The 27,870-nt window shown below is 35.9% G+C and overlaps 1 protein-coding gene across 6 annotated transcripts in view; it reads right to left on the bottom strand.

Moving 5' to 3' along the window:
* Positions 1–27,870, bottom strand: part of DGKB (diacylglycerol kinase beta) — a gene marked incomplete at both ends in the record, with an annotated part of 637,756 nt that overhangs the window by 500,212 nt on the left and 109,674 nt on the right. For all 6 annotated transcript variants that reach the window (XM_082846621.1, XM_082846623.1, XM_082846625.1 and 3 more), the window contains 2 exons: positions 1,959–2,008; positions 13,674–13,814. In XM_082846621.1, the coding sequence (XP_082702747.1) occupies positions 1,959–2,008; positions 13,674–13,814 (191 nt within the window). The remainder of the gene's footprint in view (positions 1–1,958; positions 2,009–13,673; positions 13,815–27,870) is intronic.

Below are 27,870 nucleotides of genomic sequence, written 5' to 3'. Positions count from 1 at the left end.
AAAGTCTCTGGATATGTTTGGAGGAACAGAAACTATTTTTGCTGGACTATTGTGTACACATGTGGCACCAGATAAGTCATCTAACCTCTCTAAGTTTCCTCAACAGTAAAATGGGTATTCTAATAGTACCTAGTTCACAGAGTTGCTACCAAGATTAAATATGCTGTTATATGAAATACATTTATCTTATCTGGCACAAGTGATCAATAAACATTAACTAGCATTATTAGACATACTGGTCATTTCTCAAAGTATTAATTTTCTTCTGTTGTGTCTCCAGTATATGAACATAGCCTTTAAATTTCAAAGACAAATGATATCAGAAGGTGCGCTTCCTACCTGACAGTGAAGGAAATATCCTGGGGTAGTAAGTTATATGGAGAAAATCACAGAAATTAAATCCAGACCTTTATTTTAAAAAAGACTAATTTAATCATAAATAAACTTATTTATCCTCAGCTCATTGTTTAATATTGGGAATATAGTTATAAATATTGCTAGTAATCTACTATATGTTAACCAAAAAATGGCCAGAGACCAAGAACAGCATTTGACTAAATTTTCTACTCAGCTGCCAACCCATGGCTAAGAGCCTAGTAAAGAAACATTGTTTTAATTTAATTAAAAAGAAAAAGAAAACAAATCTGCATTAAAAATATAATTTGCATTAGTGTAGTCAGAAACGCTACAATGAGCATATTGACATATGTAGAAGAAATCTAAACTTCTAGCCGTGAAATGCTACCAGAAAATGAGCAAATGTATCACGTTGCTTAATATTCCTAAGTGGAAAACTGAACACTACTAGGCACTTAAAAATAACAGCATTTGAAAAATTAGAAAGACCCTAACATAAGAAATCCCACAATCACAGCATCAATTCAGATTGGTGGTCATTTCCTAGAGTAGGAATTATATATTTTTATCTCTCTCTGGAGAAACGAATGCACCATTATCCTACTCAGTGTTACATCAATATGTCTCTAACTTCACTGCTTTGCTTGTAACAGTCTGTTTGAGTTCTGCCATAGAGAGACATATCAGATGATGAGAGAAACTCATTATCAGAAATAATGTTTATTTTAATCAATATTAAATATATCAAAACATTTGTTTTTACATGTACCTATGTACTTCAAAATTTCCATAATGTGACACTTACTCTTTTGTTAATATTCTTATATTACCTTCATAGAACAGGACATGATATAAGATACAAAATGTTAAATAGAAAATACATCATTGGTGGAAACTGAGATGGATACACTCAGGAGGCCCTGATTTGAGAACTAAGAGTCTAACTTCTCCTCTGAAAACTGTCAATGATTTGCATATACTACAAATAAAATAAACATTTAATTATTACTTTCTGTGAGATGGTATTTTTCTTCTACTGATTTTTATGAGTAAAACTATAGATAGAGTGTAAGTTGGATTTAAAATCGGATGAGAAGGGAAGTTTGCCAAAGCAGTTTTAAATATAATTACCCATTTCATCAACATATGTGAGTAACAGTACTTAAAAAGTGGGAAAATAATAAAATGATTGAATCGACTTCATAATTCCTTTAAATTCTACCTGTATTCTTGATATTTTCCTATATATATATATATATATATACACACACACACACACACACACACACACACATTTTTTTTCTTTTTAGATCAATGGTCTCATCTTTCTCTTATATTTTATTCAGACAGGGTTGAAGTCTTTTTTATCTTTCTGTACATAAAAAGTCACTTTTTTATAGTAAAATTATTCAATAGAACAACTGTAATCCTAACAGTTTCCTCAGATCACTTGCTTTCAAAAAGTCAGATGATAAAAATGCTGTGTGAGTGCATGGAAATTATATTGTATCTTCTGTGGTAATAGCTATAAATTTATTCATTGCATTTTTCAGAACAAACTACTTTGAAATTTTCACAGAAAATTTGAAGAAAAAAATTACCGAGCTGTCCAGGAAGCCATTTCCATCCGTGTCATAGAGGCGAAACATAACTAGAAATAAAAGAGGTGTTGAAAAAAAGATTATAGGTGAGTAAGATCAATGCTAGAATAAGGCATATTCTTTAAAATTTATTTTCTGTCAAAAACAGATACTACTAAATCCCTCCCCTCCTCAAAGCAATTGATTTTGGGATTATTTCTCAAGCTTAAAGATGAATTAATCATTAATAAAAATACTGGATATCAGATATAAATTCTACCAATTTTTGTTATATAGCTAGAAAACACTAAAAAGTGCTATTGTTTGTTCAAATTTGTATTACAAGATCATTAAATGGAAATTCAAAATAACAGAAGAGAAGAAATTCAGACATTCAGAGTCTGAATATTAAAGGACAGAGTGGATAAGAAGAAATAACTAATTCAGAGGTCTGGAAATCAATTATAATTTGGAATCTACCATCCACTGTTATGTGAGCTTAGTCAAACGCTGTTTTCTTATCTATAAAATAAGGATAATCACCCTGTCATAAGACACACATTTGTTAGGGATAGGGGTTAAGAGGTACAAACGACTATGCATAAAATAAGCTATAAGGATATACTGTACAAGACAGAAATATAGCCAATATTATATAATAATTGTAAATGGCGTATAATCTTTAAAAACTGTGAATCACTATGTTGCACATCTGAAACTTACATAATGTTGTAAGTCAGCTGGATATATGTATATGTATAACTGATTCACTTTGCTGTACACCTGAAACTAACACAACATTGTGAATCAACTATACTCCAATGAAAATTAAAAAAAAAAAAGACACATTTGTTGTGAAAGTGAGATGATACACACAAAGGTGTATCAAAAGCTGTAGGTCACTACACAAATATATAAGCCATTGTTTTGATTAATCCTTAAGCAGTATGGGAAAGGAAAAATTAGTGCAAAATAAGGGAATTTTCCTGATAGGGGATGCAAAGACATAAATGGCATTATTATCATGGGTATAATGGTGTATTTGTTTAAATCGGAGATGTAGTTTCATAGGGGAACCACTCTTTGAACTAATCAAATGAGGAAAAAGACACTATTGGCTCTGTGCTAGGGAGCTCAGGAAAGCAGGATGGCAGAGGTCCATGCCTGGCCTGAGGATTCCCTTGTATAATTCACACACCACCAGGAGACTACAGAAGAGGCTGCAGGTGCCGTTTTGAGATAAACAGAGAAGAATGACACAGCTGTAAAAATAGAGGAGTGGAAATGAGGGTTTGTGTTGGGTTTGTATAATTTCCTGGAGAGTCTTGGTGTCTGAATTCTATAATATCAACCAAAGACATTGACAACTAGGAGACATAATTATGCAATGACCTTAATCTGTAACTCATTGTTATTTTTATATTTAAAAATAAGTATTATATTTCAAAAATTCTAAGATATTTATAAGATGCAAAACTAGTCTGCACATCACTAAAAGGAAAAAAATGCTGCCAATCTAGCTAACGTGTTCTATTCACTGTAAAATGGAAACAGACTTTAAAGATGTTGAAATGTAAGTGGAAATGTATACCTATTGAATTAAAGGATAGAATGTTAGGTTTGCTAAAGAATGTAAATATCTTGATTTGCAAACCATGATAACTGTTCTCTGTTATATATTAAATGAGAATAAAATTCAGAAAGAAAGAAACAAACAAACAAAAAAACTTACCACAACATGGATACTAAGCATTTCAAGATTTTCTAGCACAGCACAAAATGGTAAAAATACCTTTTTAAGTGGCAAAAATTCATACACCATTCAGAGAAGGGGTTAAGTACCAGGAACAAGGCAAGGACTTCCAAAACCTAACTATATTTTAGAATGAGGGATGCTTGTGACTCTGTTAATCCTTATTGGAGTAAATGACTGCTAAACCGTTTCATACAGCTCAGGTATATGGACATTTACCTATGTCTACTGGTAAAGCTTGTTGGAAACATGAGCTCAAAGACCGTACACACAAGTGGGGTGGGTGTGTGGTACCTGTCATTCATTTTGGGCAGCATCTGAAACATCTTCCTAAATTCTGAAAGCCAGACTTTATAAAGCACAATAACAGATGAAAGGCCAGATACCTTCCTTTACTAGCCTCACTTGAAAATAGGGTTTGCACATGACCCAGCCTCTACCAATCAGAAGCACAAGCCCAGATGATTAATCAGATGCTAGTGACCCAAGAAAAAAGGGGCTTCACAAAATCCATGCTGATGAGAGGCAGCAGCAACAGCAGTAATTGAAGAAAGGGGTGTGTGGCAGGGATGGTAGCACTGAAAGGTGCTCTGTCCACAAAGAAGCAGTGATGGGTTGTCATATGTATAAGAAAAGAGTTATTAAAACTATCTTTACTTACAAATGATATGTTTGTACCATTAGAAAATTCTATTGAATCATCAAAAAGAATTGGAACGTATATGTATACATATTTCATATATATATAAGAATTTACATTATGTATATACGTATTAGAACTTATGTAACTGATATGTTATCTATATCTTATTATTAGAACATATATCATATGTATTATATCTTATATTAGAACTTATATAACTATATAATTAGATCTTATATAACATATAGGTTATATGTTTTATATTAGAAATTATATAATGTATAAATATTAAGACATATGTTTATATATAAATATACATAAGTATATGTATTTAGTGATATGGCCAGATTAAAAAGTCAGTTGCAGTTTTACATACTAGTGAAGAACAATTAGAAAATGAAACATAAAACATATCATTTACAATAACATCCAAAAACCTAAATATATAAGATAAATTTATCAAGAGTTGGATAAGACCTCTGTGCAAAAAATATAAAACTTCACCAAGAAAAATTATAGAAAACCTATATAAATGAAAAGATGTATTATGTTCATGAATTGGAAGATTCAGTATCATTAAAATGTAAATTCTCCACAGATTGTTCTATATAACAGATACAATCTCAATAAAAATACCAGTAGCTTTGTTTTAAATATTAACATGGCTGATCCTAAAACTTACGTAAAAATAAAAAAGACTTACAATACCCCAAACAACCCTGAAAAGGGAGAACAAATCAGAAGGATTTACATGACCTGACTTCAAGAATTGCTAAAGATCAAGTGAATCAAGATAGTGACATGCTGACTAAGGGCTACACAACAGAACAATGGGAAATAGGAATATAGATAGAGATCCACACACTTATGGTCAACAGGGACAAAAGCAATTCAATGAGATAAGAAAAGTCTTTTCAAAAAATGATGATGGAACAGCTGGATGGATATTCATATAAAAAAAAGTACCCTGACCCTTACTTCACACCAAACATGAACATTAGGTCTAACTGAATTTTAACTTTAAAACTAAAATTTTTTGAAACTAAACTTTAACATTAAAGAAGCGCTATAAACCTTCTAAAAGAAAATACAGGACAATATCTTCACAACCTCAACATAAGCCAATATGAACCATCAAAGACTTTTAAAAAATAGGTAAATTAAACTTCATCAAAATTGGAACTTCTGATCATCAAAAAGAAAAAAAGAAGACTATTAAGAAAATAAATAAGCCAGCTACAGATTTGAAAAAAAATTTTCAGAACACATATATCGAACAAAGGACTTGTTTCTACAATATATGAGCAAACCCTAGCTCAGTAATAAAATAGCAAACAACCCAATTAGTAAAGAGGCAAAAAATCGAACAGATGCTTCAAAAATGGAGAGAGGTGAGTAGTCAGTCATAACAAAGTACTCAACATTATCAATCGTAAAGAAAATGGAAATTTAAACCACAATTAGAGACCATCATATGCCTTCTAAAAAGACTCCAGAATTCAAGTTTTTTCCCCAAGACCAGTCTACCAAAGCTGCTTACCTTCTCAGCCTCTCAGGTGCCTAAGAATTTACAGTTTAAAAATACTGGCAAAAGCCTGGCTCCCCGCTCCCAGAAATTTAACCCACAAATCCAACTTGCCTTGATAATTTCCTAAAATTTACAAACAGATTTTTTTAAAAAAAATATTGAGTTTAAATGTTCTAGTTGTTTCTAGCAGAAAAGTTGGTCTGAGAACACTTTACTGTTGTATGAAGTAGAAGCCCTAGTATATTTTTATATTAATTTCTACACACATTAATAGGAGTTAATGGCTGTCTCTAAATCCTGTCTAATTCACCAAGGAACAAAGTTGGAGAACTTTAAGTTCTAGTTAATAATTACAGCAATAATAAAAACAGTATACATATATTGAGCACTAAGTATCTTGTAGTCTAAATTTCACCAATTATAAATCAATGATAAAACTTTCCTTTGATTCTGATGCGAGAGAGGAATTCTAGAACTTTAATTTTCAGAGGTAAGTCTACTTTCCTAATTTAAAATTGTAGTGGGGTCATGCAAAACAAGAAATATTGAACACACATAGTTACATTGCCTTTCTATTGAAGGTCCACTACAGTAACAGTAAGGGATGAAACAGGCATAAACCCACAAGTACAAAGAAAACGTGAGAGGAGATAAGAAAAATAAAATTTTAGAAGCTGGAAAACACATGGTGTCTGATGTAGAAACCTGAGAAATAAAGACGTAAGCTGGTGGTAAAGAGGAGGTACAGATTCACACAGAAAAGGAAACATAATCTTCATGAAAAGAAATTAGACCTTTAAACACTACCCCTCACGGCTTGCACCTGAGGGTATGCCCCAGCCCTCTACCTTAAAGAAGACTGGATCTTTGAGCTTTATAGCAGTCAAGCCACAGGGACTCTGAGTTCAGGGTACTCAGGCATTCTGATGGTAGGGGTCCAATACCAAAGAGTGTAATCATGTGAAAATGGATATACTGAACATTGAGAAATGTAAGTCCCCTTGCTCATCTCTAATGAGTCAGACTTAAACTTCATCTACCCACTCACCTACCCACAACCACCAAGTAGTTGTTTCAAAACGAAGTAATTTGGAAGAAACCAGCAAAGCAGGGAGAGGGGAACCTAATAAATAAGAGGAAAGATTCAATCCATAAATAAGAATAATAGCAAATAAGGATGGTGCTGACAACAAAAAGGATTCTCTGTGAAGTGAAAATTATGCTAGAAAGAGTAAAAAAAAAAAAAAAAAAAAAAAAAGTCATCCTAGATGTAGAAGATGTACCAGATGTCAAACGAAAGACATAAAAGAAAAGAAGTTGGAAAACAGGAAAATTAAAAAATATAATAAGTCAAAGTTCTGTCATGGAGTTTGAACATCTAAAAATAGTGATTTCAGAAAGACTGAACAAGTAAAATAAAGGAGAAGGTAACTAACAATGAAAAGATGAAGGAATAGATGGAGAGCACAAGTTTCCAAACCAGAATTTATGGTGGAGGATTTAGGAATCAGTTAGTTATACAGGAATAAAGAAACTAATCAAATAAAGAGAAAAAAAGGCAGTTATTAACACCACAGAAAATAAAAATTGTTTGGCTTGGTAAGCCTATAGAACCTTTCCCTTTTAAAAGCATATCTGAATAATACTGATAAAATTAATAGTGATCCTCAAACATTATAATAAGACTATTTTTTCCTTAGAATTTAAAAGTAAAGTTAGTCTCCAAGGTCAAGTGAATCATTGAACAAAGAGGTTTTATTTTTAAAACCAACATATAAGGATATAGATTTTTAGGTGCAAAAATAATTTAAGCCCAATATTAAAATTTTTCTGTCAACATGATAGCTTCCAAAGGTGGGTACCTCTTAAAAAGTTACAAACCAGTTTAACCCACATTTTTTCTATTTTTATGCTCATGCAATTACACTTTATATAGAAACAATTATGTGCCCACACATGAATTTGGTTAAAAGCTCAAAGGAAAGGCACATTACACAATATGAGGGTAATTCTTTATATCTAGAATTTGTTTCTTTTCCAAAAGATGTGCAAGTTTTTAATCTATTTTCCCATAGAATATGTTTTTGTACTTTGTATAATATGTTATTGATATGAAAATATTATTATGGAAATTGTTTTTAAAGACTATAAAGTATATATTTTAAAAAGCATTTAAGCCAGAATTTGTTTAACTCACAATTTTTTTACTGTTTTATGTATTTCAAGACCTATCTAATAAACCACAAGGGCAGAGGTGAAAATCATTTGTTTGGAGTTTTTTACATCTAATATAATGGTGTTATACTTTCTTCTTTTCTCTACAAAAGAAACAACAGGGCTTCCCTGGTGGCGCAGTGGTTGAGAGTCCGCCTGCCGATGCAGGGAACATGGGTTCGTGCCCCGGTCCGGGAGGATCCCACATGCCGCGGAGCGGCTGGGTCCGTGAGCCATGGTCGCTGAGCCTGCGCGTCCGGAGCCTGTGCTCCGCAACGGGAGAGGCAACAGTGAGAGGCCCGCGTACCGGGAAACAAAAAAAAAAAAAAAAAAAAAAAGAAACAATAATCTAAACAAGGAAAGGCACCTTTTCAAAATAAAAAGGGCACCTATACAGCAGGTCAGAAATCATACATTTTAGTCACAGATAGCTAAACTGGTGGTGTAATTAACAACCAGTCTCTCTGGGCTTTAAATGTTTCATTGACAATATAGGAAGGTTAACTAGATGATATTTGAGGACTTTTCAATATTAAATTTCAGTGGTTCTAAGATTAATACTAGACAGAGCTGTAACTTTAACATACAGGGTAGTCCTCATTATCTGCATGTCAATTGTGTATTTTTCTGGACATTTTCCTATTGATTTCTTTTTAGTGATATATTTTCAGTAACTTAAGCTAACTTAAAGTTATTCTAGCTAAGTCATTAATAATTTGATAAACTCTAATCCCAATGTGAATGCCACATTTATAATTTTAAATAAAAGTATAAATTTAGTACTATTTGATGCCTTCAATATTTCACATTATCTTCCTCTTGTCAAGCACCCATAGACTTCAATACAGTTCCATTTAACTAGCATTTATTGAGCATCTATCTTTTGAAAAACACACATATATAAGTGGTAGGTGCTAGAGTGGGAAGTTACACACAGTGCAATGGTACAAGGAAGGAGAGTAAAATAATCTGATTAGAGATGGCAAGAGGACTCATGATGTGAGCTTAGGCTTCAAGTGTAGACTGGACTGGATCTGATATACACTGGGAAAGATATACACCCCTAGCAAATGCACATTATAAGCAAAGGCATGAAGGTGGAAAAGTTCAGGGTTTGTCTGATAATTAAAAAGTAGATTCATATGACTGGGACTTTTTTGTGCAGGTCATAGCCAAATGCAAGACTGGCCAAGTAGGTTGGGGTCAAATTGTGGAGCCAGATTAGTTTATGGATGCTAAGTTAAGGACTTACTTTGATGTATTATTCAATAGGGAACTACAAAAGGGACCCATTCTTCCTGAGTCAGAAGAAGAGGAAAGAACAGGTATAGAAGTTGACAAGTTTTAGGCAACATGAGAGAAAGTTATAAGAATTTACAGCTAATGAGTGAGATGGTGATTAATTAAGTAGGTGTTTGAAGTAACAAAGCATCTGAATGAACTTTTAACTAGGAGAAGTCAATGACCAGAGAAACACTGAAGGCACTGAAGGCCAGCTGAGGTTTTGAGAAGAGTTCTAATCCACAGAATTATATTATCATTTCACAAAATCTCTGGCAGCTCAGTATATGAGCAAATAAATTGGATGTTCAAAACTAAGTGAGAAGGAATGATTGACCTCACGAATTACGGGGTCAGTCTACATTTGAAGGGGTGGGAGGCCCAAAAGCAGCAAGCAAGTTTAGGAGGAAGTGAAGCGGTCAAGGGGCAAGAATTCTTAACTTACTTTTTTTTTTTTTTTTTTTTTTTTTTTGCGGTACGCGGGCCTCTCACTGTTGTGGCCTCTCCCGTTGCGGAGCACAGGCTCTGGATGCGCAGGCTCAGTGGCCATGGCTCACGGGCCCAGCCACTCTGCGGCATGTGGGATCTTCCCTAACCGGGGCACGAACCCGTGTCCCCTGAATCGGCAGGCGGACTCTCAACCACTGCGCCACCAGGGAAGCCCATTAACTTACTTTTATTTCATTTAACATTCACATAAATGTGAAGGAATTTATGTGAGCAAATATTGGTTCATTTAATTCTCATAGCAAACATACAAGATAGACATTATTATGATCCCAATTTTACAGCTGGGGAAGCTGAGGCCTGAGAGGTTTTAACAATGTGCCTGGGTCACTCAGATAGTAAGGGTCAAAGCTAAGATTCATTCAGTTAGTGAAGTGAAGGGTCCAGGCTCCTGCGTACTGTGCTATGCTATATTTAAACTCAAAGCAGAAAAGTAAAAAGTTACGTGAGCTTAGGCTGTGGTCAAAGTAAAATACTAGAATTTAAATTTATAGAATAAGAGCAGTCTTTGGGAATTAAAAGACTTGGGGTATTGCAACAAAAGTGGGTGACTGAAATAAAGTGGAGTTGAGGTCACAGTATTTGAGGAATCTAAGGAGACTCAAAGAGGGATGTATTGAATGGCTCTCCATAAAGTACTGTAGTGGGCTTAAGGTGAAGAGGGCAAACCAGACCTGGTACAATGTTCTTATCTATGCACCTTGATGGTTGGTAACTTCCACCAAGACAAAAATAGAATTCCTCCACAACTTCAGGACACACACACATGCACGCACACATACTTTCCAAGGGTTCGTGGGAACAGGTAAATAAATACCTTCTACTTGACGGGGCCTCAGAACTGGCAAAGACCACAGGGAGGCATTAGGATTGAGTCAAACACTGAGTGAAGGAAAGCAAGTTGAAGAAATGGCATATAATCAGTGGAAAGTTCAAAAGCGTTTGTTTGTTAGTTTCCTCTCAATGAAAAAAAAATGCTTTATTCTAAACATTTTGTAAATGCTTGGCAGAAAAGAGAGGTGGGGGAGATTAGAAGTGGCAGTAAGCACTGAATAGATTTATAAAACATTGTTTTTTGGGGAAAAAATATTTAAAACATGTCATTAATTTATCTAATAACCCAGGTAAAAGAACGTATCAAATAATCCCACCATCAATTCCAAGAACAATTGTAGTTTCAGATGAATTATGTGTGTGTGTGTGTGTTTTCATTGGACTGAAGGAACTGCATAAACCAATGCTTCTCAAAATGTGGTCCCTGCAACATCAGCATGACCTGAAATGAAAACTCTGAAGTCCTATTCCAGGCTTGCTGAATCACATATACTCAAGTTGGGGCAGAGCAAGCTGTGTGTTCATAAGCCCTGCAGGTGATTCTTATGTGCGATAAAGTTCAAGAACCTCTGGCCTAAGACAACACGTCTGTACTCCTTTCTGCTTAGCTGCTTAGAAATTGAGATTCAAAAACATCACTCACCTGCAAAAGTTAACTATATCAGATGCTTGATTATATCTACTTCTGTGTTAATTTTAATTATTTTCTTCTTTTCTTTCCTCTAGTATATATTATGTTTAATAAGTCATAACCATTTTGGAAATATATATTAAATGAACAACCACTAGATTTCTTTAAAGACATTGAAAAAATTTTTAGAATCTATAACTATAATATACTATATGAATGTTAGGAATTTGTAAATGTGCAACTGTAGAAGGGAAAAATGTATAAGTACATAGCTAAGAAGCTGGGCGAAAGAAATGGATTCTGATTTAACTGATGTAGGAAAAAGCCTGGCACTGGCATTTAGAAAACAAACCAACAAACACAAGCTCCAGATGAGTAAGGACCAGGTTAAGGTCCTCCACACTTGAGGAGAGTAGAGAAGAAAACTATAACAGAGCTAGAACCTTAATGAGTTTCTGAAATTGAAATGCATTTTCTTTCAAGAGTCTGGTGAAAATCACAGAAGTAATGCCAGGTGGTAACAAGTCTGTCTATGCGGGAAGTCTAAAGAAATGAATGGTATAAGCTCGAAAAAGAGCTGGAAAACTTAAAGAACCGAGGGAAGGGGATTGATAACACTGAAGAGAGGTAAGTGGCAGGTCAGGTTCAACTTGATTCATCAAGTGTTTCTGAATCACTCATGGGTTAACATTATGCCTGGCAACTGTGGACGAGGACTGCTGAGACACAGATTCACATTGAGAACTTACAACATACCTCTTAGGAATTCTACCTTAAAAACAAAATACTTGCAGTTGACCTAAAAATAATTAAACTGGATCACAAAGACCATGTTGGGGAGAAGTAATGGTGTCTTTATTTATTCTCAGACCTGGAATAGAATCTTTGTTTTGTTTTGTTTTTTTGTGGTACGCGGGCTTCTCACTGTTGTGGCCTCTCCCGTTGCGAAGCACAGGCTCCGGACACGCAGGCTCAGGGGCCATGGCTCACGGACCTAGTCGCTCCGTGGCATGTGGGATCCTCCCGGACCGGGGCACAAACCCGTGTCCCCTGCATCAGCAGGCAGACTCTCAACCACTGCGCCACCAGAGAAGCCCGAATCTTTGTATTTTTAAAATCATCCCAAACACAGTCCTAACAACACCTGAGAAAACTTTCTCTCTGGCCATTACTTCAATAAAAATTCACTAAACATTAATATTTATTTTGGAATGAGAGAGATTTCTGTAGGTTCTTAGGAAAACAAATAAATCTTGAAATGCAAATATTCAACATTTAGAACTAATAAATATGTATTTAAAGAATGATGTTAATATGGTTTATTCATAACTTAAGCAGGTGTTACTATTAAATAATCATATTACATTAAATTCTTTATTAGTAAGAGAAATATTATTGAAAGTTACTGTTAAACTAAACATGCTACCCAATCATAATTCTGAGGTGTCACAATATTCTACATTTACTTTAGAAATGTCAAATTTAGGATTCATTATCTTTACTATCATTTCAGTAGCAAAAAAATTTAATTCATTTTAATGATATCTAATACAATCAGGTTAATCAGCTTATTGAACAAACCACCAGCTCTGTATTTAGCAAGGGCTTTGGAGATAGAATAGATTATTAAATGATGGGGCTTGCAGTAAAGGTTTGAAAAATATTTTCTTGCCTTGCAATGAGTACAGTTTGCCACCAGAGAGAGCTCAGTTACTGTATTTTATTAAAGAGAGCCCTTATTTCCTTTCAACTAGATTGAAATTCTCTATCTGAAACGCCTGCTACATGGTAAAAGAAAAAAAAAGCTATTGTTTAATTATTTATAATATTCAGTCAACTTCTAGAAATGAAACTCTCATGCTTGGCATTTAAGAAATTATTTGCCCACGGCAACGAAAGTTAGCGCAGAAGGTTTCAAGGAAGATTTCCGGAGAGAAAGGCTCAGGTTGCCTATGGATAGTGAACCCTTTTTCTGCCTAATGGGAAGACCTCCTACATACTAGAAATAAGTGTATTTTCAAAACAACACAAAGGATACTTTTCAATATCGTCTGGTTACCAAACTGAGCAAATTCAAAAACAAAAACCATCAATTGATAAACATGCTCAAGAAATACTCAGTAATAAATGGACCTTGATCAATAATAACCTAAAATTGATAGATTCTTAATATCTTTTAATTGTCTGATTTTCAATTGGAGAATTTTTTTATAATTATTAATCAAGGTCACTTTACTTAATAAGAATGTAAACAACCACAGTATATACAATTTTAAGTTCGTCAATATCCAGTCCTATCCCCCCACCCCAACCGTGATAAGTAAACTAAATGAAGAAACACATACACTCCAGTTTATCCTCAGGTCTTCCTCTTTCAAGGAGAGACAGGTAACAGACAATATCCTTCAGGTGGATTACTTCTGGGGAACACGTATTTGCTGGAGAAGTACGGGGAGAGGTGATGGCACCTTTATTCATTCTCAGACCTGGAAAAAAAGATCTGTCTTCATATACTTAAAAATATTCACAGTGCTCTCAAACAAAAGCCAACAAAGGAAATAGAGAGATAATGCCTAGACCATGTAGAGAAACTGTATACTTCTGAGGCGTGAAATAACCAAATTCTCTGGTCTCTAGTATAACAGAGACAGACATTCTATGATTCTTTTAAGTAATGGAGAGTCCTTTGGGATTTGGGGACATAGGGACTGCTCTGCCTACTCACTGGATGGTGTTTGGGCCAGAATCCTATCGCCCAGAGTTAGTTGGTAGACAGATTTCAAAGCATGAAGAACTACTTTCCTATTCCACTTTTCTCTGCCTTAGGCAGTGACAGCTGTGAATCAGCTGGGAAGACTGAAAAATGGTCTTTCACAAAAAACTGAAGACATGTGAGTCTGTCCCAATATGATTTATATATTGATGGTCAGGAATCATTCATACATAAAAACATGTATTTATGTCAAACGGTTGCCAGCACCGTGAATAAGACATCCTTTTTGCCATCAAGGAATCTGCCCATGAATAAGAGAGAAAGAGAACATAAACAAAAATCTGGATAAACATGACAGATTTAATTAGAGAGGTAAGAACATACAACTGTAGTTTGGTTTTAATATGGTCCATACTTTATTTATTACATCCATTCATTGTGCCTATTCCAAGACAAGGGTAGAGAACCTGAATATCTGTTCACAACAGCTGACGACTGCAGAGTATCTGATAATTAAATCGAAACTCTTTCACAATAAATAGTTCCATCTTACAGAGAAGTCTCTGAAACCAGATCATATGTATCTGACAAGACCTCACGGTAAACCCCAATTATCCTTTGAGGTCTATTTGGCCATATAAAAGGTATGTGGGTTAGATGGCTGATGGGCTGAATGGCTACTTGATTCCTAATTAACCAGGAGTTACTGGAATGCAGGGAATAATCTTAACCAAATACAGTTCTACAAGCCTGTCATTCATCTGGCATTCATCAGCACACCTCCACCTGACCACATCTCTTGCTCTGGTCTATCTCTTTCCATGTATAACTTTGATTGAACACCTGTGATTTCCTTCAGCCATTTCAAGATATCCAGGAGTATAATTTAATGCATGCTAAAAAGCCAGCAGTTAATGAGTTTAGTAGTCACAATGTTACTACTAATAAAATGTACCATTTATTGAATGTAAACTATGTGGCAGGAACCATGCTGGGCACTTGAACATGTATCATTTCAGTTAATTCTCCCATTAACCCTGTGAGGGGAGATTGCATTAATCCCATTTTACAGATGAGAAACAGGCTTAGGGAGATGAACTGCCCAGCGTTTCATAACTAGCAACTTTATCCTTTTTATTCTACACTAATAGCTTATAGATTATTTTTGTTCAAGGCCAATAGTAAGGAAAAGTAAGAAAAACAGTTTACATCTTAATCCAGCACAAATAACACACACACACACACACACACACTAGTAGGTTTCATAACTGTGCCAATGTTTTCTGTGTTAACCTATTCTCTTCTTTTTTATTCCATTCTTAAAATTCTGTCAAAGACCCCTTAAACTGAATTCATTACCCACCATGGGCCACAATTGACAGTTTGAAAAACAATGCTTTACATCTTTCATTTTTTTACCAAAGTCTTCTTTATTTCAAATACATCTCTATGCTTCACATTGATTCCACTTCTGTTTATAGTTATTGAAAAAGATACATATATATATATACACATATTATAAATGGATTTCCTCCCTTAACAAAAGTGTCACTGTATATCTGATACAAACTAACATAGTCACTTTTATAAACCAAAGGCAGAGAACAGAAGACAATCCTGAGCTTTGAAAAGAAAATACCTGACTAATTCTAACTAATCATCTAAAGCCTAGCCAGCTGCAGAAATAAGCAGTTTCAACTTATGATAAAAGACATTTTGGCACTGATCCTTCACATGACCATAACTTCCAGACTCGGAGAACACAGCCCTTGAATTATGGTTGGATAAACTATGACCTAACCCATCCTGCCTGATGAGCTAATCCTCTCTTCTATGCTCCCCGCTTATGGTACTGAAATGATTTAATCAGCTTGATTTAACTCTTTCATACAAAAACTCAGCGTAAAACAAGAATAAAAAGCATGTATCATCACATTCATTTGAAAGAATGCCAAAAGGTATACATTTTCACTTATATATATTCACTTATGATCATTTGTATATATAAAATAAAGGTTATGGTATTTCATTATCAATTTTCATAATATTAAACACAAACATTTGGAAAATATGAGTATCATAAATTTCTGTTTGCCTTTCCTGTATGTAATGTACATACTGAATATGAACATTAATGTATAATTTCAACTTAACACTATTTTTGAACAAGAAACGTTACTATACTAAAATTATTTTGTTTGACAAAATGAGTTGACTATTTGCCATTTTCTGTTCATGAGAGGTTGTAAACAAAAAGTTGTATCATGCACTGAACTGTGTCATAGTTTAACATTTAAAAGAATTTAAAGGTTATTTTAAAAAGAAATTATGGGCATGTATGACACCACACAATGAAAAACTAATCAGTATTTCCTTAAGTGCAATTTCAGCTAAATTTGAGAGGTAAAACATATACTTTTCGCAATGATTTATAGGGTGCATCAGAGAAAGAAAAATAAAATGTCAATGAGCTTTTCCACAATTACTTTACAACAAAACAATTAGAGAGCTGGACCACTAAATCTTGACGTGTTGCGTTGAAAAAGCTCATAGGTTTGTTTCAGCTCCTAACCCCCTACCCTAGATCAGCCCACTTTCTCTTAAGTGGTGAAAATGTTTCCTTATATTTTCACTTAATATTTTGAGAGCAGGCCCTAGGGCCTCAATCTGTCTTCAGAGAGGTTGTTTTTATACCCTATTCTACCCTTTCAAAATTTTTTTTTTCCTGTCCCTAAACTTGGCTATAGCTCTTTCCCAGTATTTACCTCCCTCTAGGAAAGTTCACTTCCCAGAAGAAAAGTCCTTTTCCTTTTAAGCAGTTTGTGCTAAGGCTTATACAGGACACACACGAGACCATGTAACTGGCAAACAGGACATAGCAAGCCTGGTTTCTTGGCTGCAGCTCCTCAATGAAACGAGATGGTAAATGGAATCTTACACTTCTCTTTAGCAGTAATAGCCTCTGAAGAAGAGGTTCAAAAGTCTACTTCCCTTGGGACTTCCCTGGTGGTGCAGTGGTTAAGAAACCATCTGCCAATGCAGGGGACACGGGTTCGAGCCCTGGTCCGGGAAGATCCTACATGCCCCAGAGCAACTAAACCCATGTGCCACAACTACAGAGCCTGTGCTCTAGAGCCTGCGAGCCACAACTACTGAGCCCACGTGCTGCAAATACTTAAGTCCATGCATCTAGATCCCATGCTCCGCAACAAGCCACCGCAATGAGAAGTCCGCGCACTAGAATGAAGCGTAGCCCCCGCTTGCCACAACCAGAGGAAGCCCCCGCACAGCAACGAAGACCCAACACAGCCATAAATAAATAAATAAATAAATAAATAAATAAATAAATAAATAAATAAATAATTTAAAGAAAAGGTCTACTTCCCTTTAACAAAGGCCATTTTAACCCATCCAAGCATCGGTGAAACTCTCTTTAGAATTGGAACTGCACATGAAGCTAGGTAAAACACAATGTGGTTTTTTTTTTTTTTTTTGCCTCAAGTGGTCAATATTTAGCTCTGAAGCTCATGTGACTGACATCCAAATTTGCAGGTTCTCTGACTTGCCCAAGGCTATGCTTCTTTAAATATTTCCCCACAAAAGTTACCCATATATATCTATACACATATAATATATATTACAAGGTACAACAAAGTACAAAATAAAGTGAAAAATAGGCAAAGTAACTAGAGCCTATTAGTTTTATTAGGAATAATTATCTTGTACTTTGATGGCATTTTTCTGTTTTTATGATGATTATATATATGTATATACACATATATATAAACATTATTCTCTTCAAAGTTTTAACTACAAAAAAGAGTTAGCGTTAGTCAAACTGAATATTGCCTACGATTATCACATTCTTCAAGCACACGATTTTCATTGTATTCCAATACAGACACTCCATTTCTTAAAACAATGACCTAAAAAGTTTTATTCTAATAGATACTTTTAATTCTAGTCTCAAGGTTCAATTGTTAGCAAATCAGTTTTGGGTACATGTTCAATTACTGCCTCTGCTCCAGTTTATTTTATTTTCAAACACTTGCATTCCAGATAATGAAAACGGTAGCGTTATCTCCACTGTTTCCCTTCATCTATTAAAATGAAATATTCAAAATTGTTATTATTACTATGAAATAATGATACGAATTAAAATTCTAAACTTATAAGGCAATAAAACACTCTGGCAATTTGGTTTTTCCATTTTTTTATACTGGTTCAATTTGCAGAAATTTAACAGGCTTATGAAGCTATTTGTCACATAGTGTAGTCACATATCATACTTCCAATATTCATATTAATAGTCATGATGAGTAGCACAGATAACCAAGAATAACAACAGTTACTTCATATTATCACACATTTCATGATTTTTAGACAACCTTCTAACTATGCTTGTCTTAAAATAATATAATTTTTAAAGAAAATTTTTATGCTTACACAAACCTGCAGCAAGATGAGATAGCCTGGGTAAACTAGATTGTGATTCCTCATAAAATGAGGACAGGCAATGGATACAGTCCTTGACAAGAGACTAGGGCCAGCAAAATCCCTCTAAGAACATCATATGGGTTTCATCTTTTTGGCCACTGGCAAAAACCTGAAACAAGCAATTATAAGGAACAGGGCTTGAAGCAGGTCTTTGGGGGTGATGTTCTAGGAGCAGAACAAACTCTGCAAAGGAGCAAGGCTCCTGGCTGTGTGCCAACAACACTGACCCTGCAATTCCATTTGTGAGAGAAAACCATTGTAAAGCAATTACATTCCAATAAAGATGTTAAAAAATAAAATTTAAAAAAAAAGGGTGGAAAATCAGAGAGTAAACTACTGATGGTCACATAGCAATCCCAGGAGTTCAGAGTTGAAGACAGGCCATCTAACTCCAAACTTTGAGTTCTTTTCAAAAGCAGTAAAAGGAAGACTTGCTCTATCAGTCCTGTCCAGTAAAATATTCTTCAATGATAGAAACGTTCTATGTACACCTTGTTCAATATAGTAGTATTAACCACATATGGTTGTTGAACACATGAAATGTGGCTGGCGTTTGACAGAAGAACTGAATTGTTTTAATTGATTGTTAACTAACTTAAATTTAGATTTCAAAGTTACATTGGGCTGGTGGCAACCATAATGCAGGTGACACACTGTGTACAGGCAGAGAATTGAGAGTTGGTTGAATTACTCTCTTTCGTGACTATACCTAACCATGGGAATTAAGCCACCATATATGAAAAGAAGTCATGCTACCAAAATCTGTATATTTGTCACATTAAAAAGAAATCCCAATAATACTCCTTAAATTTGACTGTATTCTTTCAGGATGTATGACATCTTAGTGGGAAAAAAAAAAAACTATATTGAATTTGACCTTTATCCTGTGTTTGCAAACTAAAACACAGGAAAATGATCTGTTTAATTAATAATGGTAAAAGTTGGCATTCCTAAGGTACCTAATGCATTACGTTTTTGAGTCCCACAATACCCAGTAAGATACGTATACTTCTTATCTCCATTTCGCATTTGAGAAAACAAAGACCAGTTGTGCATCCACAATTCAAAAGGCAGCCTGATGTGGGATTTCATGCTTTAAGTATAATTTTGTGGGGCCAGAGAGAGAAAAATAAAGCAGAAAAATCTGTCTCCTGCCTGTCAATAAATGACCTTTTGTTTTAAGGGTCTGGTTTTCAAGACTCTTGAGAGTGCATACATTATTTCATAAACCTTTGGAAGGAAATTAGAAATCCTAGCCATGGCTGAGAGCTCTAAATTCATCTTCCATTCAGATCAGTCCTTGGGCCATCCACTTAATACACCCACGAAAATACATATTTACCAAATATTTACCTGCATTTTCTTATGGGAAATGGATTATGAATGATTTTTCTTAACTGTGTTTTTTAATAGGTATACAACTAACATATCCTTTATAAACATAAACCTAAATAAATATTAAGGTCCTTTAATATTAGTCATGTAAAACCAGGTTCCAGGCATGTAAAACCAGGTTCCAGGCATTGGAGATAAAGTACTGAACAAAGGAGATGAAAACTCCCATTTTCATAGGGTTTTTCTTCTAGCAGATCAAAGCAAATGCTCAATACCATAGCTCATTTACTAGCTTGCTACTAAGTATTTTTAGAGCATAACACAAATTAAATAATATTATGATTGATTTGAATCTCTGTAAAGTACTAAATATCTTATTGCCCTCATGAGGATCTCAAAAACTGTAAATAAGTATTTGTTAACATATTATGCAAAAATCTTAAGATAACACTATCATTTAATATGTAATTATTAAGATGCAATTCAAAATACAAAACCCCTTTATTTTGGGTCAATAAATTTAATAGCAAAAATGAACACTTTGAAAACCAAAATTTTACTTAGCATATTCAGACAGAACAATAAAGAAACCTATATAATCAAGTTCAGTATATTCAAACCCATTTAATAATTAAAGAGGAGATCTGGGAGAAACTTTTCTTTTACCGACAGTAATTTTATCATCAGTGGAGCCTTGAAGTTACAGAGTTTTCTCTGGTTTCAGGGAAGGATTTTTAGGGCTTTCAGGGTTTCAGGCTAAAAAATTTATTGGAGTAAAATAATTTTTGGATTACTACTACTAATAATAATGATTAGAAGTCTGAATTTGGTACTATAGAGGCATAAAAAATGTAATGGCTGACATACATAAATGCTTATTGGCCAATGGATAGAAGTTCTTGTATCTTTATTTCTAGGGCATTTGTATGTAGGTATATAAGCTGCACAGACTATAATTGTTATTATCAATAAAGCATATCAACAGTGATAAAAGCACAAATATATTTGAAATGCCCTACTGTGTGCCAAGAATCTCCGCATCTCATAGTTACATAAGTCTTGTACTCTGTTCAATTTGTGTTTTATGGAACCTGGCCTGCCCTTGTTTGCATGGTGGAAACTGAAGGAGCTTATTAGACACAAAAGGCCTATAAAGCTACTTTACACTACACACACACACACACACACACACACATACACACACACATTTTTACTATCCTTAAAACAGTACTGATAAGAGTAATACTTTCTTCTCAGCACAGTTAATGAAGTGTGTTTCCTGGCAAGAACACTCAGTAAGGTCATTTGGCAAAAGAACATTTTCCCAAAGGTTTAAGTACTTCATTTTCATTGCACAATTTTCTGTTCTTAACTTGATTAACTTCCTTATGGACAAAAGGGCATTGTTTCTCCTTTTCTGTCTAAAAAATGCCACTGTGGTATGACTCTCTGGTTGTACAGACAACATGAAAAGAGCTAAACACCATTACTGATATTGTAGCTTCACAGAATTCACTAACCATTGCCACATCAAATGAGCAATGAGAGGGGACCCAAGATAAAGTACCTGAAGTTTTTCAGAGATAGTTTTTATTATTCTCAATCTTAAATATCTTTGGGACTTTTTTTTTTTTGCGGTACGCGGGCCTCTCACTGTTGTGGCCTCTCCCGTCGCGGAGCACAGGCTCCGGACGCGCAGGCTCAGCGGCCATGGCTCACGGGCCCAGCCGCTCCGCGGCATGTGGGATCTTCCCGGACCGGGGCACGAACCCGCATCCCCTGCATCGGCAGGCGGACTCCCAACCACTGCGCCACCAGGGAAGCCCTGGAACTTTTTTATATATCTTTAGCCTCATCTGTCTTCATGATAGCTTCCACACCACTGACAGTGGAATTATTTTCTGGCTTACATCCTTTTCATGGCTCTCCAATTTCTTCTGGATAAAATTCAAAACATAGCATGATGGACAACACTCTCTACCATGGGGTCCTGGCTACCCACCTCATCTCTCCTCCAGTCATGTCATCTGTCCCAGCCCAACTGAGTCAAGGCACAGCCCCAGATCTCTCAAGACTCCCCAGAAGTCTACCTTCCTCCACTCTCTGAAGGCAGTCAGGACTCTAATCCTGCCAGGATTGCTCCCCCAACTCTACCTCCAGGCTGTGCCCAATACTTCCAAGGTCATGACTACTATCTACTCTGGGACCATCAAAAATGACCTTATGACCCTCATCCCAGTTTCAGTCAGTCATGAGAAACCTAGGACTTTCAGTCATCCTCAGCCTTGACCTGCACTTTCTATCTGATTCATTTTTGCCAACAGCATTCATTCCATTTGACGTGCCACAAATTTTTATTTTTAGGAGTCTTTCTCTTACCACTAGAATGTATATGACTATGGGAGGGGTAGCTCTGTTTTGCTCACTGATGTACTCCCAGTAATTTGAATAGTACCTGGCACATTGTAAGTGATCAATAAATATTTTTGAATGCATAAATATTGAATGTCTTAAAGTTTGTGCACTGTCCTTTGATGGGACATGATTTTAAGATTTAAACAGAAATTGTATATGTTGCTTTCTCTTCTTGGAACTCCCTTCTAATCCACTCCTTCCCATCCCTCCCACTACCTCTACCTGGATAATTTCAATTTACGGTTAAAATCTCAGTCACATGCTCCTGACACATACAGCACAGCACTTGTTTTATTGTAGTAAAACTGACCACCTATCTGTTTTTTTCCCTGACTCTAAAGCATCCTCAGCTTTCTTGTGGAATTCCTGGCACATAATGTGTTTTTAAAAATGAATGGTTGGATGCATAAATTAGGGAAATAATAAAATGAATAATTAAATGGTACGACTTGTCAATTCACTACATGATCTGATTTAAACGGTGCTAGGAAAATCTTCTCTTTGTGTGCTATAAAACAACTAATAAGAAATAACAAAAACTCTTACACTGACCTATGGTTAATAAAGGATGTTCCTATTATAAAGTCAATGTTTTGGACACTGGGGAGCCCAACAGGAATATATAGTATGAGTGTCTGAACCAGTTAATAAATCACATCACATTCTCTTCTAATTGCCATATTCTTAGAGAAAGTAATTGTTATTAATAACTGCTGTTAATTGCTATCCTACACAAAAAGAAAAACAATTTAGCTGAAGAGGGTTAATTCCAGGAGTTTCTGTGTGACAACTGTCAAAGGTGGGATTTGGAGAGAGGCAGGGATGTCCCAGCTAATCTACAAGAGGCAGATGGTGGGACTTTAACAAGGGTGACAGGGTTGCTTCCCAGCTACACTCTCTAGGTATCCCATCTTACTGATCACTGCATCCATAGCATGGTACACAGCATATGCTCTTGAATTAAAATGAAGCATTAGCTGAGACCTGAAGGAGCTGGGTTTTGCTGTGAAATAAGGGCAGAGGGTACATCATGCAGAAAAGCCCAGAGTCCTGAGTAAGCACAGCAGGTTTTAAGTCACAGCAAACAGTTGGATATGAAAAGAATCTGGGTGCATGGGGCAAGGAGACAGAGAATGAGGACGGTAGGCAGACTCTATAAGCTGCATGGCATTGGCTTAACGCTATGGAACTCAGATTTTATCATCTTCTTAACTGCACTGTCCAGGCCCTGGAGTCTCTGTAAGGTCACTTCAGGAGGGGGTGTCTCCAGAGGCAGGGGGAAGGCAGAGTGACTAGGACTCCCTGTACTCAGACCTCTCCTGCACCACCCTCAAAGCAAAGTAACTCTGCTTTAATCGGCTTTAAATATCAAGGATTTATGTTTACTTGGGAAATAAAGGTTTAAAAAACATTCCACAAGGTGATTGTGAAAGTCTGCACTTGGGAACCCATGAATAATATCATCAGGCTTCTGTGTTAGAAAGAACATTTTCCAGATGGGAGGGCAGGGCCTGGCTGGGAGTCATGCTAATTGATAGTCTAGGACACAAACAATGATGTATCAAACTGACACAGGCAGAATGTTTGAGAAGGAGTTACAACGAGTAATAGCATTTTGTGATTAACTAAACCTAAGTAGTGAGGCAGTGAAGGGTAGGAAGGGTCCAAGATTTTAGGGTAGGGAAATTGATAACTACTCAGGTTCCTTTCAACCAGAAAGAAGATAGGAATAGAAGCAGAGTTGGGTAGAATATAATTATTTGACTTTCCAATCCACTTAGTTTGACTCCTTATGGAGCACTCACTCAGATGAAGGGCTCCATCTGGAATATAGTAATATGCATTCTCTGTGAGCTGAATAAACCGTTTTGGGTTGTGTGGGAAACAATTGAGCATTTTATTTTAGACAGCACCTGTTTTTTTGTATGATGTGAAAAAAAATGGCATCTGTTGAGAGTGAGGGGAAAGATGAATAAACTAAAGGAGGTTTAAAAAGTTTAACCTGATTGATCTAGGAGACAGTATCAAGAATAAATACTTTTCAGAACAGATTTTTTTGAGAGCTGAAGAGGTGTTAAGGCCATGTTAATACTGGGTGTTAGGAATGTGTAGTGACAACAGCCTGCATGCATATTTATGAGATTTCTCCCTGGTTATGTTCAGTGTGCAAATAGCAGGGACTGAAATATGGGATCATAATAGTGATCCATGGTTGAGGGTTTGTGAGCCACTTGCGGGAAAAAAAAAGGATTCCAAATAATTAAACATTTCTGTAAAGATAATAGTTCAAGTGATAGATTCTAGGGATGAAGGTAAGATCAGAAATTGGTTGTTGGACTAGCAGAGAGGTTTAGGATTAGGGATTTGGGATTTACAATGAAGCAGAAAAGGTTATAAGAAAGCTGGAAAGATGGTATATTGGGGATATATTTAAAAACTAAAAGACCAACATGGGAACAGCAGAATTAATCATCTTATATTTAAATAGGGGATAAGAGGCACTTAACGGAAACAAAATGTTCCAAAACAATACATAATCCACTACATGAAATGCCAGATGGATCATTAGGTTCAACAAAACACAACTACATACACACTCATAACTTTTATACCTATTTATAATTATTTTTAAATGTTTTATTCTATAAAAACTAAATGCTTTACTTTTACCAAATATGTGATCATTGTTCATTAACAAGAATAACATTTTTTTCCTTTTAAAAAGTTTGTCTTCGGGCTTCCCTGGTGGCGCAGCGGTTGAGAATCCATCTGCCAATGCAGGGGACACGGGTTCGAGCCTTGGTCTGGGAAGATCCCACATGCCGCGAAGAAACTAGGCCCGTGAGCCACAGCTACTGAGCCTGCGCGTCTGGAGCCTGTGCTCCGCAACAAGAGAGGCGGCAACAGTGAGAGCTCCGCGCACCGCGATGAAGAGTGGCCCCCGCTCGCCACAACTCGAGAAAGCCCTCGCACAGAAACGAAGACCCAACACAGCAAAAATAAATAAATAAATAAAAAATTAAAAAAAAAAAAAGAAGTTTGTCTTCTTATTGAGAAACCTTTATTGTTCAATTGATGTACAGAATCAAGAATGGCTACCATATTCCTGATGGTAATGTGGTAATGAAATATGTGAACTCTAAGAGCAGATAAACAAAGCAGATTATATAGCACCTCTTTATTCAAAATTAATTTGTAATTTTTTTCAACCACAAATACTTCTTCCGTAGATAACTTAGATTATTGCAAAGCAAGTTTCTAGGAATAAAAATCTATTTATCTTTCAGTTTCTGAGTCAAGGCTACCCCAGGCCTTGAAAATTTTATTACTGTCCAGGGTTCCTTATTTCCCAGAATAAAAACCACTATCAAAGGTAATTCTGAAAATACACAGGATGAGAAACAGTCCTACAAAGGACACTATGCACCTATGTCAAAACGTGGGGGCCATGCTTTGAAAAGGCATCACAGTTTAATTTATTATTGCTCCATGAGGGTTATGCAGCCTATCTTACAATTCCTTTCAAGTAGGTCTATGCAGGATGTGTGATTGTCCCAAAAGAAGTACAATTTGTTATTCCTTATTTTTTTTTCCCATTTTGAAACACGGTTTGATCTCTACTCCTTGTAAATTTGGTATCTTCTATGTAGTACTTACTATGTGCTATCTGAAGAAAGGAGGGTTTGAGGTTTGAATTTCTTATAAAACTACCAAAGTAATTAGATTGTCTCTTTCCTCCAAGTGTGACATAATTAGTCTGAGTCTGTTGACTCAGAGAGACAACATATCAAAAAATGTTCCCCCTTCTTCCTCAAGACAGTATTTGTCTTCTTGAAGAAGACAGTGTTTCCCAAGGACAGTATTGCTTCATGTAAATTTAAATAAGGGACAACTTTGTTATTTCTAAGGAATATGCAATCCATTTATAGCATGAAATGGAGAACACAGAAGTTTTCATTTCTAGATCCAAGTAAAACCCTGTCTCATATAAAAATTTTCAGCCCAGAACCCTTGTAAGCTCTGAAACCACACTTTAGGACAAACTAAACGGAACTCATTCAGAGAAAACAGCAAGTGTGGGGAGTCCTCTCAGTTCATGGTGTAAGGGGAATCATTTCAGGAACAAAAAAAATTTGATGGGTAAAGCTTATAAGCATATTAATTGCTCTATATTTTGAAGGGATCATCTGTTTTAAAAACCTTGGACCAACATGTGATTGCTCGAGGAAAAATATTTTACTCCATTAACAGAAAGGGAAGCAGCACAACGTAAGGCTTAATAGTGTGGACTCTTCATCAGATTGCCCAAGTTTTGTTTCTGGCTCAATCACCTGTTTCTTAATTATATGTTTTAAGCTTTTTATTTATTAGAGTGCTAATTAGTAAAATTCTCCTCACCTCTTTACCCACACTTCGATATTCTATGTTGCGACGCTAGGACGGGAAGTCTCGACCAAAGGCTCCCACGGGATACTTAATCCCCTCTCAGGGGATCTGTAAGGTCAAAATGCTATCAGTGATGACTCTGAGATATCATTTGCTTTTTTCACTCTCATTCTCTCATGGGTGTACAGTGGACTTTTCAAGGGGCTACCTGACATGATATGGCAACACAGCAGCGGATGTGGTTATTCAGCTGTCTTCTATGAAGTTGGATGTTAGTCATTTGCAACAGTGTGAAATAATGTCAATCTTCTCACTAATTTTGTTTTTGAAAATAGTCATTTTTCATAAAGATGTTATTTTTGTCAACATCTGAGGGGACGATCATTGTAATTTCTAGAATGTGTCATCTTTAATATGGTAAATAGAAATAAATATCACCCATATAAACAAGAGCATTTTGGGGTCCTCAATAACTTTCAAGAGCCTAAAAGAGTCCTGAGATCAAAGAGTTTTGGAAACACTGCTGTAGACTATATTTCTCCATTGCCAGATGGAAACCTGTTGGGTTCACAGGGGGCACTAGAGAGACAAGAGAAGGGAAGAGGGAGAAGGGACAAGTTCCTGCTGGTCTACCTGCACTTATCTGTTAGATCTCTCCAGCATCTCACCGTCCCAGCATCTGGTGCCAGTAGCAAGGCGCTCTAGTCTCGCGGCAGCTTACTGCCACACCAAGAAGGCGCAGTGAGCTCCCGCAATTCAGTCCTGCACAGACCATGGTGATGCTGTAAGAGGTCTGATTTCCAGGGCTGCACACTCCTCCCTGAGCTCCTGAGCTATCAGAGCCAATCAGGAAGGATCCCCTCCACAGGAGTCTGACAGTGAGACCTGCCAGGCAACACCCACCCCCCCAACTCTGCCTCCCAGCTCCTAGAGGTCCTCCTTCCAAGCTTCTGGGTTTTGAAGACTCCAACCCAGGGGAGGCATCTGCTTCCTGTGGTTCTACCTCAGTGTGTCTCAGTGCTCATCTTCACTTTTTCAACTCTCCAACACTGTTTAACCAGCTTCCTATTGCACATTTTCTAAAGTAATATAGTGAGATTTCTATTTTCCTGACTGTGTGGAGAGTGCTACAATTAGTGACAGGTAGTAATGCATTAGGCATCTCTAAAAAGCTACACCTAATGAGAGAACCAACC

This window comes from Leucopleurus acutus, assembly GCF_964270905.1.
Source record: "Leucopleurus acutus genome assembly, chromosome: 9".
In the NCBI taxonomy this organism is placed as follows: domain Eukaryota; kingdom Metazoa; phylum Chordata; class Mammalia; order Artiodactyla; family Delphinidae; genus Leucopleurus; species Leucopleurus acutus.
The sequence above is the reverse complement of the archived record's forward strand: the minus strand, read 5'-3'. Positions and strand labels throughout refer to the sequence as shown.